The sequence below is a fragment of the Phodopus roborovskii genome, unplaced genomic scaffold, assembly GCF_943737965.1.
Source record: "Phodopus roborovskii unplaced genomic scaffold, PHOROB, whole genome shotgun sequence".
Lineage (NCBI taxonomy): Eukaryota > Metazoa > Chordata > Mammalia > Rodentia > Cricetidae > Phodopus > Phodopus roborovskii.
In genome coordinates this window covers 20,797,734-20,815,506 of record NW_026125052.1, presented here as the reverse complement: position 1 = coordinate 20,815,506, position 17,773 = coordinate 20,797,734, and the positions used below count along the sequence as shown (strand labels likewise).

The following is a 17,773-nucleotide window of genomic DNA, read 5'->3' as shown; positions in this document are numbered from 1 at the left end:
GTCCAATTTTGAGCCATCTTAGTAGCAAGCATTCAAAGTGGAGCAGGCACCTTAGGCAAAGGCCCAAGGGTGGTATCAGTGAAAAGGGGGTGAATACAGAAAAAATAATAATAATTGAGAAACAGCTTCCAGGGCTAATGTGAACATCCAGATTCAATTGATGGACAGCTGAGTTCTTAAGCAGTTTGATGTTCAGAAGGAAATTTGAAGACATTTGAAGGAAATATTCTGGCAAAAATAAATTTTACAAAGTGGATGGGGGAGGGGAGATGGCCAAGGAGGCTCAGTGAGGCTTCTGCTGTAGTCCAGGCGAGAGGCTTGAGTCCTGGGCTGGATGTGCCTTTGCCACACAGAGTCACAATTCCTGGTGGGGGACCTCGGCCACAGTGGCTGAGAGATGAGAGGGCTGCCAAGTGAGGCCTCCTGGGGGCAGAGGTGTCTTGGCTGTCCCTGAATGTGGGGAGCAGGCTGGCTGTGGAAGAGAGGTGGGGCAGTGTCTCTCATACAGTCAGTATTTGAGTTGCTGAGCTCTGAGGATGGACTTGGAACGTGGGCTATTCATTCATTTGCTTATTCATTCAAGCATTTTCCCAGTCCCCATTGTGTACCAGGGCCTGTGCTGACCAGAGACATTACATAGAGTAGTCCTGATGAATGTTAAGCCTTGTGGACCTAACAGCTAATAATGAAGGCAAATAAAGGCATCAGAGTAATAAATAAGTAACAGCATATGCGATGGAGCCATCAAACAGGGTGCTGTAGAGTCTGAGGCTGGAGTAGGAAGTGTTTTGGATTAGGAGGTCTGGAGATCTGGGCAGAGATAGGAATCAGGTTATCTCACTCATTACTAAGTCTCATCAACCTGTGACTTTTGAGTTCAGATGTATATAATATAAGGAAAGCTGGTCTCATGCTTGGGCTACCTGGTGCCTCTTCTTTATGGCTTCTGGTTATAATAATTTCTCCTCAAATCTCTCCTCTTCTCTGTCACATACTGACTCCCAGACTCCCCAGGAGTCCCTGGAACTTCAGGTATTACAGTGATCAGGGGGCAGGGCAGAATGGGTTGAAAAGGGTAGGGGCAGGGACCCTTTCCCCCTTTCCCAAGATTATCCTTAGAACATCAAATCTAAAATACGCTCCTCATGGCTGTCTTCTCTCTGTTCTCCCTTCCCCCATTGAGCCTGGAAAGGTGTTGTTTGCCCTGTGTTCACTCTCCAGGGCAACGGGCCAGGCAGCAGGTGTGTGTGTGTGTGTGTGTGTGTGTGTGTGTGTGTGTTGAACAAGGCTATCTCCGGAGCAGGGTTACTGGAGATGAGCTTTGTTTAAATATTAAAGAAGTCAATCATTAATCATGCCTGGCTCAGTGCCCAGCTACCCACTGTCTCCATTCGTGAGGGCTGGGCTGGGCTGGGGAGCGCAATGGGGGCAGTTTGTGAGGTCGCTTGCATTTCAGGTGGTCAAACAAAGAGCCTTTTTGGGGCCTGGATTATGTAGTCTGAAAGGGCACGATAGAGGTGATTAGAGTGCTGTAGGCTATATACAGAACACAGGACTTGGGAACTGGGCATCAGCAATTCCTAAAGGAATGCCTAGTCCTAGTGAAGGGCAGTTTATAAGCAGACTGCAGCAGGTTCTTTTTCTAGAGATTCCTTGGCTCCTGCAACCCTAGCTAAGCACCATAGCTAAGCTCCTGAAAAACAACAACAAAAATAACAAAAGATGTGTGGAGAATCAGTTCTCCGTATGACTTGGTGTAGAGGCTGCTTCAAAGGGGTCCAGCCACTGACTCACTTAAACGATTGTCTTTGAGTCACTGTGGGAAAGTATGGTTGGTTGGCCCAGAACTCAGAATATGCATGGATCACACAAGGTCAGTCACTTGTGCCTGCCTCACAGCTTTGCAAACACAGTCACACAGGCTCGCAGATCTGCCCCAGCTGCACCCAATTACAGCTGGGCACTAGGCCTGCAGACCATATCCTCCCTGGCCTCCATCCTTCCTGCCTCAGCCATCCTCCTGCCTTTTCCCCCAGTCTCACCCGTCTCTATGGTGGCTACTCCCAGCGCTGTGACTCAGCTCTCATCCATGGAGTTTTCCTCCTGTGATGTGTGAGCATCCAAATGAGCAGGCTAAGAGAGCACAGGGTAAGGATGAAGCAGAGGCCCAGCAGGATCCACTGTCTTCGGGCTGCCTGACGGGGTTCCATGGCTATGCCCAGGAAGTGGGTGTAAGACAGGGTACTGAATCTCATAGTGTCCTTGTCCAATGGCTGTTTTTCCAAGTAGTGCAGCCTACAGCCCAGCCCCAGGATGAAGAGGAGCATGATGCAACTTATGAACAGTAGCACCCACTGCCCCAATTGGGCCTGCTCAGGCTCCATCTCCATGCCCAGGAATGACACTTTTTTTTTCCCTGTGGAAAATAAGAATAGAAGAGTCTTAAGATCAAGACAGCCTGGGGAAGGGGCTCTAGGTTCCCCTGTGACTGCCAGAAGGGACCTGATGGCCACTGTCTTCTCTCTCAGCCTCAGGGAGGGAATTGCCTTGCAGTGGGCATAAGAAGAAGAAAAAGATGTAGGAGGGTGGGGGACATAACCCACAGAGCTCACACTGGGGGCTCCTGCCCACTGACCAGAGGCCAGTTTGGCAGTCTTGCTGGATGATAAGCAAGGAAGTCACAGAGCAAGAACCGTGTATGGACTGTGGGACTGGCTGAGGCCGTCCCTGGCCCGGTACAGACAGGGGTCACGGAACTCTACTCCTGTGCTGGCTAATGCCAGGTCATAATCTGAGTAGAGCTCAGGGCTGGCCCAGAGCAGGACAGGGCAGGGCCTCAAGCTGCATCAACACCAGGGCCAGAGTTAGTTTTGTCCAACCTTCAAAAGAACAGCTGAAGTCTGGCCAGCCAAGAATGTCCCCTTGCTTCATATTCTCGTCCACCAGCCAGGTCAGCAGTGGCTTGAAGTAGGTCAAGAGGGCCTTGGTGGATACATTGGACTCTCCAGTCATCTCCTTTAGGATCTCCTGCCAGGGCCGGCTGGAGCCCAGCTTCAGGGTGTTCCTGGGGGGAAATGGAGTCATCTGTGAGGCCATGTGGGAGTGTGAGCAGGTGCCACTGGGACCCCTCAGTATACACAATTCTAATTCCTGAATTTTGCCAGCCAGGACCCTAGAGCTGTGATCACTGGGTGTGACTCTCAACTCTGTCCCTATGATACCGTGGACAAATGACTTATCGGAGGCTCCATTGTCATCTCCATAACAGGAGGTACAGGACAGGGCTGCTATCATTTTGGGAAGCACTAAACACCAATGCTGTTGATTGGCATTGGTGTTACTGTGGGCATTGTTATTCTCAACTCAAACAGGCAGCCACCCCGAGCCTCTGTTTACCCTGATGTTATTTGAGGTAGTACCCACCCTTCTTGGCCACACAGTGGGGGGAATTGAGAGAATTCAAGTGTTGTGAGCATGGGAGGCTCTCTGTGCACCTGCAATGCTGCACAAATAACAGCCTTCTTGGGGAACACCCAGGACTTGGTGACAGATGGCAGGCACACTGCATTCACTATGGGGGCTGGTTCAGAGGGCACCAAAGCCAGAGCTCCAGGCTCTTTACACTGCCCTTGCCAAACAATAGCACTGGGCAGGTGTTGGCATTTCTCAACCTGTTGTTCCAGGGTCTTACCAGGAAAGAGGTGGGACATGGGCTGTTAGAAGTCACTGTGTAGGGTACCCAGGTTCAAAACCCAGTAATGTTACTTATAGACCATATAACCTTAGGCATTTAACCTCTCTCAGCCTGAGTTTCCTCATCAGTAACATGAGTTCAGTATCAAGTCACGTGCTGGTGAAGAAGGTTGTAAATTGCCAGATTTGTACGTGCTACTTGATAGACAGCTGGAGCCAAATGTGGGAACTGAAGGCCACTACATATTTGGCAGAAACTACAGGGCACATTTGCCTAGCATGCATGATTTGCATGGGTTTGATTTCCCAGAATTTCAAGAAAAGAAACAAGGGAAGAAAGGAAAAAGGAAAGAAATCACTGAGAGAAAATCTGTTAAGGTTTAGTACTAGAGGTTAAAGGCACAGAGCTACTAAGAGTAAAATAATAGGAAAAAAAATCATGACTCCTAACTGATTCAAGTTTTTTAGATCCTGGGTAAAGGAAAAAACCTGGTGTGGGCTAGGATCTCACTATGTAGCCCAGGCTGGCTTTGAACTCACAATCCCCCTGCTACAGTCTACTTGATGCTAGGAGCACAAATTTGTACCACCACACACAATTGAGAGAATAGCGTTGACTGAGAATCTGCCTGTGTAGAAACAGCTCCACAGGGATGGGATGTGTGGCCAGAGCCCAGCTACAAGCCTCTAACAAAGGGCTATAGTGCAGTTGCTGGACTCTGCCTCAACCTCCAAACTGAAAACACAGTCCACAGATGGTAGCAGGCCCATCACGGCTGGGGGACTTTAAGAGTCCACTTACTACGCCCATCACAACCAGAACTCGCATGGAGGATGGGTGCAGATAAGAGAAGCACACAGAAGCCACACTAGGCAGAAGACTCCACCCCCTTCCCTGTGAACTTGGAGAACCCTGAATAAACCTTCCAGACAAGCTGTTTCGTATTCTCTTAACCTCCAATCACCTTTCCCCACGCTGGAGCCCATAAATATCTCCATGCCATGTCCTCAGTGTACTGGGACTTGGGTCTCTAACTCCTCACACATGGCCATTTTGTGAATAAATTTTCTCTTTTACAAAATGAGTCCTTTCTCCCATTAGGATATTAATGGCTGTCAAGGCAGGCCTGGTAATGCCAGCTTCCTGCCCCTTCGAGCCCATCTCTCCTCCCTCTCCTGCACTCCACTCTGTTTCCATTTAATCACCCTAAAGCTTGTGATTTCCTCTGTCTACTGCCCAGAGAATGGTGTGCAAGGTGTTCAGCCTGGAATCCAGGGTGCTCTCGGACCAGGGGTGTAGACAGTGAAGCAGGCAGACTGACTAACAATGTCACATGCTTTGGGGTTAAGTCAAACACAGAGTCCTGTTTATCATGGGTGGGGTGGAGGAGAGAAGTAGGGACAACGGTTGAGGTCAAATGTCTCACACCAAGCAAGTGGGATAAATCGGAGTTAGAAGTGAGCGGATGTGAAGAAAACACATCTGCTTCTTCCATGTCTGGCATTTGGGGACAAACATCCCTCTCGTTTCCAGCTGGGCTTTGTAACCCTCAATACATTCACTAAAGTCTTTTCTATGCTTCAGCCTCCGTTTTTAGTATTAGAGGGTTCATTTATTTCATGGTTTAATGCCCCCTGCTGGACACAGGGTGGCTGATCAGCCATGTTGGAGGTAAATGCTGAATGAACAAGACAAGCAGCTAGAGGTTGAATGAAGAGCCCAGAGAGAAGTCAGAGATGGAGTGATAGTGTCAGGCTATCACTTGTATATGTATGTATACACACCTACGCCTATGTATAAAGGAGGGATGACTTGACAGGGGAGGTGACTGCCATGTCACTGGCCCTCTCTGCAAAGTCCTGAGGATCAGTCCTTGTAGTTCACGTGGCCCAGTGGTTGCAGATGGTTAAACTGCATGGAGGAGCCATAGATAAACTCATTACGAATATAAAGGAAGCCAGGCATAGTGGCCCATGCCTGTAATCCCAGTACTCCAGGGAGGATCTCAAGTCTGAGGCTAGCCTGGACTGTACTATAAAACCATGTCTGAAAAACCAGTACAACTGAAAATCTAAAAATGCAAGCTGGGGATATTAGATCATGCATCACTAATGCTCTGGAGGGCAGAAACGAAGCTCAAAGTGACCTTGAACAGTTAAAGGAACAGACCAAAATCAGTAGCAGTCAAGAGAGCAAAGACCTGGCCAGTGGGTGGATGCCCCAACTCAGCGGTTGGAGAGCTGATCTTGGAACCGGAAGACTTGATGTGATGTCACCGGAGCCTGCATCCCTAGACTGATGGAGGTGACACCTCCTTTCTTGGAAGCCTCTCCTCTGCCACTGCCCAGGGAATGGTGTTCAAGCCTGGAATTCAGGGTCTCCTCAGACCATGGGTGTCGATGGTGAAGCAGGGGGAAAGATGGACCATCTATTGATTGGAACAGTTTTGCAATCAGTTCTGGATTCAAATCATGAATTTCCTTCTTGCTAAAATGAATGACATACTATCAAGTCAGTTCTCTGTAAAAAGCCAATGATAATTTTCTAACTTACAAAGTTAAGAGCTGCCAGTGTGAAGCATGGAAAAAGAGCTTGAAGCCACCTATCACAGAAAATGCTATGCATGTTCAGTTTAGGTCCTCTACCTACCCTTCAAGGTGGTACCAAGGCCACAAACGAGGGCCACAACAACAGATCTGGAAAGGAATGGGCTAAACATCAAATGCAGGAGAAAAGACTGGAGTGGAGGTTCAGAATGGGCCACAGGCTGGCTAGAGTGTGTCAAGAAGGCCAGAGTAGAAGGAACTTCAGTTGGCCTGGGAATCGGGCTGAGCACTTTGGTGAAGAGTCAGGAAAGGCAAATGACCAAAGGGTGCTTCACACACTACGAGGAGGACAGACAGATGTTCACAAAGATAACAGAAGCAGATTTTGGTGGCTAAAGGCTGATGCAGGATGCCAGTCCTGGCTTTCCATAGGCTGACTGACTGCATATGTGAGTGTGTGCGGTGATCAAAACACCTCTGACCACAGCATGGTAAAACAAACAAACAAACAACAACAATAAAAACAGGCTTGTATCTGCCTCCATCAGTCACTGAATGGAGGCTCTCCGATGACAATTGGAGTAGTCACCAATCTAATCACAGGGGATGGCCCGTTCAGCTATGCATCCACTGCTGCCAGGAGTCTTAGCTAGGGCCATCCTTGTAGACTCATAGAAGTTTGCCTTGTATCAGGCTTCTACCCTACTCTGTAAAGCCCCCTTTCCAGTCATTTCTCTCAGCACCTTCCCGCTCTGTACATGCACCAACCTGATCCCTCAAGTTCCCATGCCCACCCACTCCCGGTGTGAGTACTGGAGGAGGTACTAGATATGGCATGCTTTGCTAATGCCTGTGGGAGGCCCTGCCCCTATCTGAGGGAATATGGGGGAGGAGAGGATTGAGTAGGGGGCAGAGGGGTAGAGGCGTGGCAGGGAAGAGAGGCTGCAGTCGGGATGTAATAATAAATAATGAATAAAAATTTTAAACAGCGCTCGTGTTAATAATGTAAGAAATTACATTCTAGCGCAAGAAAGTGTTTCCACCAAAATGTCAGCTCCGTGTAGTTGCACAGGGAGCTCTGGGGGGGCATTGTGAGGAGGGGGAGTCTGGAGGGAAGACAGTGGGAACTGAGGGAAAACGAGGGAGGTGTGCACTCACCCCAGCATCTTCCCAGCCACCTTGGAGTTATAGATATCACATTGGTGCAGAGGGCCCTCGTGACCTGCGGCCCTGCACAGTGCTTCATGAAGTTGAAACTGGAGCACTAGGCTGAGGAAATACCTGGGGAGAGGAAGAAGAAGGCAGACTGCGGAGGGGAGGCCAGGGGTGGGAAGGCTAGACCTGCTGGAGCATGGAGTGGCCACAGGATTGAAGTGGCCAAAGGAGCCCATCTTTGCACTATCTGGAACTTCTCCTCCCAGTCCCCATGTCTCACGGATCCCAGCCAACTCTGCCAACAGGGCCCAGACCTTTACCGGATGTAGGGCACACTGGCAGAAATGTGGAATTTGGCCCCTGGGTCAAAATCTTCTTCTGACCGAGGAACAGGTGGGCACAGGCCCTGGTACTTCAACCTGGTGGGAGAGAGATGGGGGCTTGGTCATGGATCCTGGAGGGTTCTCCGAGCCTTTTCCTGTTAGAAGTATGTGTGTAGTTCAGCCAATCTGGGCCTGGCCTGCAGATTCAGTGCTTGTCCCTTGACTAGACAAGTAAGGGCACATGGAATCAAAACTCAGGAATTGCAGTAACAGTGATTGAGCATGTCACCTGCTCTTCACATGGACTCCCTCTCACTCAACACCAGCATGGTCTCTGTGGAGATGCCATCAAAGGACCAAGTGAGGTCAGGTCCTTGCTTGCATCTATCCTATGAGGTCAGATTATAGACCAGGAAACAGGTCATCTTCTCTAAACAGTGCTAAGAAGAAAATAGAAAGCCAGGTATAGTGGCGCATGCTGTTATTCCCAGCATTCAAGAGGCAGAGGCAGGTAGATCTCTGAGTTCGGGGCCAGTTTGGTGTACAGAGCAAGTTCCAGGACAGCCAGGGCTACAATGAAAAACAATAACAACATAATAAAAACAAAGACAAACAACAAACCCCCAGAAGTGTCCCTGTGCTGTTGTAGTATTATTAGTAGTACCATTCCCATTTTACAGAATCGTCAATCAAAATTTTAAGGTCAGGGAACTGGTCATAGAACCCAGGACATAGTCACTGGCAGACTTTGTCACCTGGGACTCTGGTATGCATTCTCTGATCTGTGTGACTGTGGGGGACCACGAAGCTGAGGAAATTTGTGTCTTGTTATGAAGCAGATGAAATGCCTGGTTTGGGGAAGAGCTAACTATGAGAAGATTCATTGTTCGTTGTTGACTCACTAACACCTCTGGTCAGTCTCAGGGTGTCTTTCCTGAAGGTTCACCTGAGGAATGGTGGCCCTCACTCTGCCCCTGGGTTCCATTGGCTGGTTGATGGCAGGCATGGATGATAGAGGAGGGAAAGAACCCCCCCCTTGGGTGCCCTGGTAGCTGGCGTGGCCACACTTGGAGGGTACAGGCCAAGACCTTGCTGAGCACACAGTCAGGGAGTGGCAGGACTAACGAAAGAGCAGTCAGTCCTCTCAAGTGCTAGAATGTGGTGTGACCCACCCTGGGCTGGTTATATGACCTCTGAGTGTCAGTACTGAAAGCCTGTTGAGCCAGGACACCTGATAGGACAGTTGCAAAGATCCAAATGATCGCGAAGGCCTGGTGAAGAGCTGTATATAGGCCACCCATGTGTTCAGAGATCTTGGACTTGGTAATCTGATGCCTGATGGACATGGAGAGGCCTTGGTTATGGGCATTTTCTGCCCAGTCAATGGACCTGCTTGACAGCTGCTGAGTTTTCCATAGTCTGGAGCTAAGATTCCAACATGCATGTGTGTTGGGGTGATGACCTGTTTCACTTCCATGGGAACTCTTTCCAGCAAGCAAAGTGCTTGGGCCTCTCCCATCCCTTCTCCTGGGCTTCTGTGGAGGGAGCAGGCAGCAGGGGTCTGCTTGTTGGTCACTGTATTCTGGGCTTTTGATTTTTGTTTATTTGAGTTTGTCTTTTGAAGATAGAATTTCATGTGGTCCATGCTGAATTCCAACTGGTTATGTAGTCAATGAGCTGCTGGCCATGTCTGCAAGACCCTGCCATCTCCTCCTGCCTCCTGATCCTCCTGCCTCCACATCCCAGGTGCTAGGGTTACAGGTGTGAGCCACCACACTAAATTACTGCTCTGTTCTCAGAGAGGCCCTAGCGGATTTCATGGTGTGAGATTTCTGGCCACTCACAGAGCACATAGAGCCACTGCTAGAGTCCCCATTTCACAGATGAGACAGAAGCCTAGGAAAGTTAAGAGACCTGCCCACTGCTGGCACCAGATTGAGAGCAAGACCTCATGGCCACCATGCTGGCTCTAGGCATTCAGTCTGTCTACTTTTGCCTAGCGACAGCAAATAGCACACATGGCCTGGTTTCCCCAGGTTCCTAGGACATGGGCACTGCAGTCTTGCAGGCATCCACCTTCCCCACCTGAAGTTCCACCACTCCTGGTTGTAGAGGCTCTTCGTAATAGTGCCATCAAAGACCTTCCAACGAAACACGTCTATCATGTAGCTGAAGGGGATGAAGGCAATCTTCTCCAGGGCAATGCCTAGCAGGAAGTTGACCTCCTCCTCTGGGGATGGGGTCAGGGCAATCAGGAGGCAGCTTCTTGGCCCTCCCTTTCTTCAGCCTTGCCCTGAGGGCTTTAGTCCCCCTCAGCCCTATCTGAAGCCCCAGGCTCAGGCTGCCCTCCCCTTGTCCCTTTGGTCCCCATCACCTGAATCCTGGTTCGGTTGGCTGAGCAGACCTCTGTTGAGCAGGTGCTTGTGGGAAGAGGCTGAGAGGGTGATCACCGACCCCACAGCCTCTTCAAAGGCTGGGCTGGCACCTTCTTGGTAGATTATAGAGAGGTTCTGGAACTGCAAGAAGTACTGGATATGGCCCATCTGGTGGAAGATGGAGAGCAGGTCTTCTATGGTCACTTCGGTGCACTTCTTTACCCTAGGGTTAAAGGGTAGGGGTCAAGGAGCATGGGGATGCCCTGGGGACTCTTATAGCTTCTTCTTTCAAACTTCATTAAGGCATTGAGGCCATCAAAGACAAGAGGGCCTGGGCCACCGTGTTTCCCCACTCTAGACCCCGTATCTACCCAGTGACCATGTCCACTATTCTCTGCACCCACCTTGTCTTCCATGCTTGGATCTCATCCCCCTCCTCCTGCCCTGTTCTCTCCTGCCCACTCCTTGCTACATGGCCAGTAGGGAAACAGAAGAGGAGTCACAGCAGGGTGCTGGCTGAAGATCATGCTGGCTGTAGATACCTGACATCATCGCTTTTGTAGAATTTCCAGGCTGAGGCATGACACTCCACTTCCCGCCCATCAGTTGGCCTCTCCAGCATTGATTTTATCCAGAAATCAGGTGGGGCGGGCAGCAGTCCCATAGAGGTAAAGAAGATATTAGCCTCTTGAAACATTTTGTCAGGTTTCCAGTGCTGTGGGGAAAAGAGGTACCATAGTTCCGTCTGCCCATTTGCCTAAGAGGACTGTGGGCTGGGGACATCCAAAGGCTCAGCACTGACCTGGTCCCTCATGATCTTTGTGATGTCCTCAGGTGGCTTTTTTGGGTAGGGCAGGACCAAGTCTAGGATGTTGTCCCAGGACTGAGCCCACATGTTCCCTGGAAAGGGGGTGAAGGGGCTAAGGGAAGGCAAGAGTGGCCTTCCTTCCTATCTCCCTCTGCCACCAGTCTGGCCCTTACCCAGGAGGTGGGCAGGGATGGGCCCCCGCAGGTGGATGATCTCAGGCCCATAGTATCGGTACAGTGAGCGTCGCACATAGGCATGGAGGTTCAGGTAGAGAGGCTGCAGCTCCTCAAAGAGCTTCTCCAGGTCTTGCTCCAGGGTGTCAGACTCATACTTGGATCTCCACAGATCCCCCATGTCTTTGTACCCTAAGACGGGAGGAGAGACCCACCGCTGCTCACAGTACCACCCTGCCCACAATGAGCTGGCAAGGAGGAGACCTGGATGTGCTCCAAGGAAACATTTCTACCTCTCTGCTCCTTGCAGGCCTTGGGTGTGAAAACGACCTCTGCAGGCATTGCCCACCCTGCAGACTGGCTCAGAGCGAGAAAGAACAGAGGGACTCCCACAGTGGGAGGCCCTAGTCGTGCCTGGTAAAATCCTATCTTTTCCTACGACCATGTCCCGAGCCCCAGATCACCCAAAGCCCTGTGGTCATGTGGGTTTCCTCCCCCTGTGGTGTAGTGTCCGTGTGCACTCTTCCTTTCTTCCTGCTTGTCTGTCCCCTACTCATCTTTCCAGCATGGGTACATGTAGAGAGACATGACCATATATCCGAAGTCCCCCCCCCCATCCCAGCAGCCCCTTCCTCCATGGCATCATATTAAAGGGGAGTTAGAGATGCATGTGTGCTGGAAGATGCTCACTTTCCCGTCGGACTGCCAGGAGGAAGCCCGTGAGGTAAACATCTATCTTTTCATTTACAGAGTCTTGGGGTCTCTCCATCACCCAGCCCACAGTGCAGGCTCTAACTTTATTTGCAGGACCTGGTTACAAGGCTCATGCTCGCCCTCACCCCACCCCCACCCCCAATCCACATCCATTCTGCTGCCCCCTCTGCAGCTTCGGTTCCTTTCTTCTCCTGGGCACTGACCCGGACGTCATGCCCAGCCTGCTTACCATTATATTGTGCTGCCTTATTGCTGAGATGTACATAGTAGTCGAAGGTAGGACGGATCTGGCGACCTACAGCATCCCGCCAGCCCTGCCAGGCCCACACGAGCTCCTTCTGGTCCCTGGATTTGGCCATGATTTCTTGGAGGTCTGTGATCAGAATAGGAGCCACACGAGACACATGGCCACCAGCCTCTACTCTCACCTACCCTGGGTGCTTCCCCTCCAGCAGGAGAGCACAGTCGCGGTCAGGGGCAGCGCTTGGTTGCTCACCAGGCTCCAGAGACAAGCAGGGACCCTCATGCAGGCACACCTCAGCTGTACTATATGCTGTCTCCATGTAGGTCAGAAGTCTGTTGTACTGGGGGGGCAAGTGTCACCCAGGGCAGGCCCATGCCCTTGGGCCCACTCCCAACATCAGCCCCGCCAGCCAGGAGAGGTAGACCTGGCTAAAGTACCCCTTCCTCCTCTAGAGGAAGCTCTGGTTCCACCCCACCAACACCCCATCCTGCCCAGATACTCTTGGTTCCCAGTCAGACCTGACCCACCCTCCCCTGGGATGCAGAAGTGTGTGCCTTGGAGGCCTGGGGCTCTGTCTATCACCTCCCGGAGATCCTCCGTGGGCAAGGCCGACTTGTCTACGTTCTGCAGCTTACTCAGCATGCGCTTCACTTCCGGGTCCTGGAAATGGTCTGTCTTAAACAAGCGGGCTCGGCTACCAAAGTACAACATGAACTGAGATCTCTCCGCCTCCTTCTGCAGCTGGAAAGAAGGTCATCATATTGGTTGTGGCAGGTTGGGGAGGGGATGCAGAACCGGGTCCCACGCTGAATTCCCACTTTAAGGGTCCAGAGTCATTGAAGATTTGCTAAAAGGGAGGGGATGCTCAAGTCCTTAAAAGCAAGGAGGTAAAACTTGCAAAGAAAACGAATCCAGAAATTCTTATGTAGAGAAAATTCAAGGCCACGGAGAGGCCTGGAGCTTGCAGCCCACTTTGACATTTGTTTGGGGGTGTCCCTTTTTCCACATTCTGTGGACTAAGAGCAGGAACTATGATCCCCAACTTCCAGGATCCCTAAGAATCAAGGGGAGGGAGGACCTGGGGGGAAATGGTACCACACCATGGTCTGTCGATTTCGCTTGGTGATGTTGGTGACATAGTTCCAAGTGGCCTCCATGAACTCATTCAACACAACTTGGGCTGTTTGCTCATAAAACTTCAGGAACATCTTTGCCTGAGTTTCATTGTAGAACTCATCTGCAGGGAAGGGGATCATGTGGGCCTGGGGAAGGGACTGCCCCTTCCCAATCCTCTTATTTGGTCTTTCCTTCAGGTCCCAGCCATACCTACGGTTGGCTTTCCCATAGTCCTGAGCCATGACAAGAGCTGCCCATAATAGAGGAGCACAAGTAGGGAAGGTCCAGGGCAAGTCCATCTTGTTCCCATGACCAAGAGAACAGCAGAGCCGGGAGAGGTAATGGCCAATCACGAGTCAGCTCCATGTTTGTGACATCAGGGGCCAAAGGGTCTACCATGGAATGTTAGAACTAGAAAGATTGCCCACCCAGCTTCTCGTGAAACTGTCCCTATTAAGCAAGGTGAGGACCCATCTGAAGTCCAGTAGAGTTGAGTCACGTGACCTGGTGTACGTGGCTAGCTAGTGGCTGAGCTAAGAGGAGAATTTGACTTTTAAGCCAGAACTCATTCTATTTGGTCACTTTTCCCTGGGGTTGAAGGAACCCTTGGGCTTTGTGGCTAGGCATTGTGAGACATCCTCCTTCATAGGCTGGGCTTACTTGAATAAGTGCGATATTGGGTGGAGGGTAGTTGAATGGATGGATGAGTGGATGGATGGATGGATACATGGGCAGAAGTTACATTTTTTTGGGTCTTTAGACTCTTAAAAACCTAGTTGTTTTCCCAGTTTCTTATGACTTGACCTCTTAGGCCCATATTTTTGGTCTTTTTCTCTCAGGAGACACGTGATCAACTCCAGGGCTCCCTCTCTCTTCCCCTTCCCCTATTAGAGCTCTATGGGGAATGGAGACGTATGGCTGATGCCCTCCATTCAGGGTCCATGTCCATGAGTACCTGAGACTGGTTTCCAAACCAATCATGGGACTCTGTTCCCTGCTAGCTCTTGGTGACTCCCAAGAACTCAAGTGCACAGAATTTGGGAGGGCTGCCCAATCTGTTGCATTTTGGGATTTCTTGGATTCTCCTCATCCCTGTACCTGCAGACTCTATCCTGTCTCCTTTACCCTCAGCCTAATGGACCACCCACCCCTTTTACATGTGCTGACACCATGACCATTGAAACTGACAACATAATTCCATCCCCAAATATTAGTCATTGTTATCAAAACATTTAAAATATAAGGAAAGAGGGTTGGGCTGGTTAAGCTTACAGGAAAACCCTTCTTGCTTGAAGCAAAGCAGGATTTGGGGCATAGGCATGATGGTGCATGGCAAGACCCCTGTCTAAAAGAAGCATAAGGTTTTGCATTATTGAGATTGGGTCTTGCTCTGTAGCCTAAAGCTGGTCTTGAACTAAAAATGTTTCTGCCTTAACCTCAGGAATTTGGCATGTATCACCATGCCCAGTAAATGCAAAATGCAGAGCTGAGCTAGAAAAGGAGAAAGAGACTCTCCAGATAATAGACAAAGAAGACAAGAAGTAAGTAGCTGCCTCTGCCACAAAGATGCAGCACTGGTAACCTGGAGCAACCAGTCACTTCCTACAGTTAGATGTGACATTTTTCATAAAGCTGGAAGCCAGAAGGCTTGATTCCTCCATCTTCCCTCCCTCCCTCCCTCTTCCAGACCTGACCCCTTTTCTCTATATTGTCTCTTGGAGGCCAGTCTAGGCTTGGACTTACCTAGCTGAAGATGGCTTTGAACTCCTGATGCTCCTATCTCCCTAGTACTGCAAGCGGTCCTGGTTTACGTGGTGCTGGGGATTATACCCAGAGCCTTGCGAATGCCAGACAGGCACTTAATGGACTGAGCTACATCTGCAGCTCACATAGATGGCTCGCAAGTGAATCTTCTCAAAAAGAAGAGAAAATCTAGGGTCAATTGTGGTCGATATCCAGCCACACAGAGGACTTTCCAAGGACTGAGCACTTCGAGGCAACTTACACCATCACAGTCGTTTTAACAAACCCATGAGGTAGGCACTTTGCTCAACACCCAAGCAGAGGGGCTAAGGAACTGCTCACAAGACACACAGGTAGCAAATAATGCTTCCAGAGCTTGCACTCAATGGCATAGAAACAGTGAAAGGAGCTGATTCCACCAAGGAAAGAACAGGAAGTTGTTCTCAGACCTCCCCATGTGTGCTGTGGTAAGCAACCCCCAATAAATAAATGTAATTTAAAACAAAATAAAACACACGATGAGTCATGAAAAATATGTACTGGCCAGATGGCCAGGTATGGTGGCTCACACCTATAATTCTGGTACTCAGGACGCTGAGGCAGGAGGATCACTACCTCCTTTTTCTCTGCTAACTTTCAGGTGGACCCCATCTCTCCTCACTCACCCAAGGAAGCATAAACAGGAGTTTGAACAAGTGTAATGTTTGAGAATGTTGGCAGATGCATATAATCCCAGTATTCAGGAGGCTCAGGTCAGTTTGGTTTACATAGCAAGACCACTGCTACAAAACACAAAGTCCAAAACAATATGGGAAAGTGCTCGCTGTGCAAGATTAAGGACCTAAGTTCAAATCCCCTGAACCCTGGTAAGAGCTGGGCACATGAGTGCATGTCCAGATCTGGCAGGAGCATGGACAGGATTTCTCAGGCTTCCTGGCCACTAGGCTAGTAGGATTGACAAGCTCCTGGTTCAGTGAGAAACTTTGTCTCAAAAACTAAAGTGGATGGATGACTGGCGAACCGATTCAAATAAGGTGCCAAGCCTGACAACCTGAACCCCAGGTCCCACACAGTAGAAGAGCCAACTTCTGCAAGTTGTCCTCTGACCTCCACAAGTGCTCCATGGTATCCGCATGTGCACAAGCCCTGCCTGCCATACAATAAAAACAAAATGGGGTCAGGGTCTGCCAAGAGGACACAGTGGGTAAAACTCTTGCTGTGCAAGGCTGACAACCTGCGTTCCATCTACAGAACCCTTTAAAAGGAGAGAACACACTTCTGTAAATTGTCTTCTGAGCTCTACACTGTCTTCTGAGCACACACACACAGACACAGACACAGACACAGACACAGACACAGACACACACACACACACACACACACACACACACACACACACACAGAGTCCAGTAGGTAAGACTTTGCCAGGGTAACCACATGGTGAAATGCTTTGCCCTTAGTCTGTAGCTCGTCCTTTTGGGTAAAGACTGGTGACCTCACATTGCCCACAGCCCTGAAAGGCAGCATGAACCTCTGTAGTTTATAAAAATAGGAAAGGAGGTTATGTGACAATGACCTTTGTCTGACAAACAAGTTGCAAAACACAGGTTGGGAAGGGGGTGGGGTAGGGGAACTAAAGTCTGCAGTATACGAATGGGAACAATCTAGAGGCTATGTTTATAAGTTTCATTGTCTTGCTGAAGCATAAACATCTACCCTCTTGCAAATCCAAAATTCCCCAACTCCATATCCTGCACAAACACATACATACACAGGCCAACAGACACACATGTACACACATATATACACAGATACACTATACACATACATACACATACCACAAACCATACACACACAGACACACCATACACACCACACAGACATACACAAAGCACATGCCACACACACGCAGACACACCATACATACCACACATACATACCACATACCATATACATAGAGAGACACCACATACCACACACACACACACACACACACACCACATACCAAACACACACATGACACACACATGCTAGAGACTGAGCAGTAAAAACCAGGCTAAGGATATTAGGGGCCAGAAACTGGAGTCATGAACCTTACTAGGGTAAAAATGTGAGCAAAAGCTGAAGACAGCTTGAGCTGAGGATCCATTTAACAGAGGTGGGACCAGACTGGAAGGTAAGACTCTGTCCCAGAAATCTGACCAATTTCCATTTGGTCAAGAGCTACATACTTGAAAAGTTGATGTATTTATGTTAAAGGGGGGAGATACACAGAATACAGTGGTGTTCTATTCACATTGGGTATAGAGGGGGGAAATGGCTGGGGCTGTGCACACTAAAATGTCAACAGTGCTTAAATCTCTTCATGAGGCTATTATGGGCTTTTATTCAGAGTTTTCCAAATTTCCTATATAAGCATGTAGAGAAAAACTATTTTTAAAATTTCCTGAAAATGACACCCTCCAAAATCCAAGTAGGCCTCCCAAAGGCTGGCTCAGGGTGAGGGTATGCATTCTGGGACCCACCACGTGGTCACTGGTTATTGCTTTTTCTCCCGGGAGGTGCCTGTGTGGTGTGGCTCCATCATGGAAACCTGGCTGTCCACTCACACAGTGGGCATCAGAGCTGGTGCAGTAGGAGCCTAAGTGACCGCGGGGCTTCTTCCTGCTCAGTGAGCCAGGCCCTTCCTCCTGGGATGCCTGCACAAGGGTCAACGTGGAATAGGACGCATGGGAACAGGCTGAGTCCTCCATACACATCCACATGCAAGCAGGCAAGCAGGAGGCAGCCCGCAGCATCTGCTTCTTGGGATCTTGCCCGCCCCGCCCCCTGCCCATGCTGGTGACTGCATGGTTGGGCAAGGACTGCTTGCTGTGACAGGA

The 17,773-nt window shown here is 49.8% G+C and overlaps 1 protein-coding gene across 1 annotated transcript; it reads right to left on the bottom strand.

The window, feature by feature from the left end:
• Positions 1-1,469: 1,469 nt before the first annotated feature.
• Positions 1,470-13,524, bottom strand: LOC127218040 (angiotensin-converting enzyme-like protein Ace3). The gene is made up of 14 exons (XM_051179054.1): positions 13,359-13,524; positions 13,133-13,269; positions 12,615-12,773; positions 12,285-12,372; positions 12,018-12,161; positions 11,075-11,266; positions 10,896-10,993; positions 10,636-10,808; positions 10,093-10,316; positions 9,804-9,948; positions 7,716-7,814; positions 7,399-7,521; positions 2,880-3,064; positions 1,470-2,416 (listed from the first exon to the last, which is right to left on the bottom strand). The coding sequence occupies exons 1-14, from the start codon at positions 13,456-13,458 to the stop codon at positions 2,058-2,060; spliced, it is 2,226 nt and encodes a 741-aa protein (XP_051035011.1). The 5' UTR covers positions 13,459-13,524; the 3' UTR covers positions 1,470-2,057.
• Positions 13,525-17,773: the final 4,249 nt, after the last annotated feature.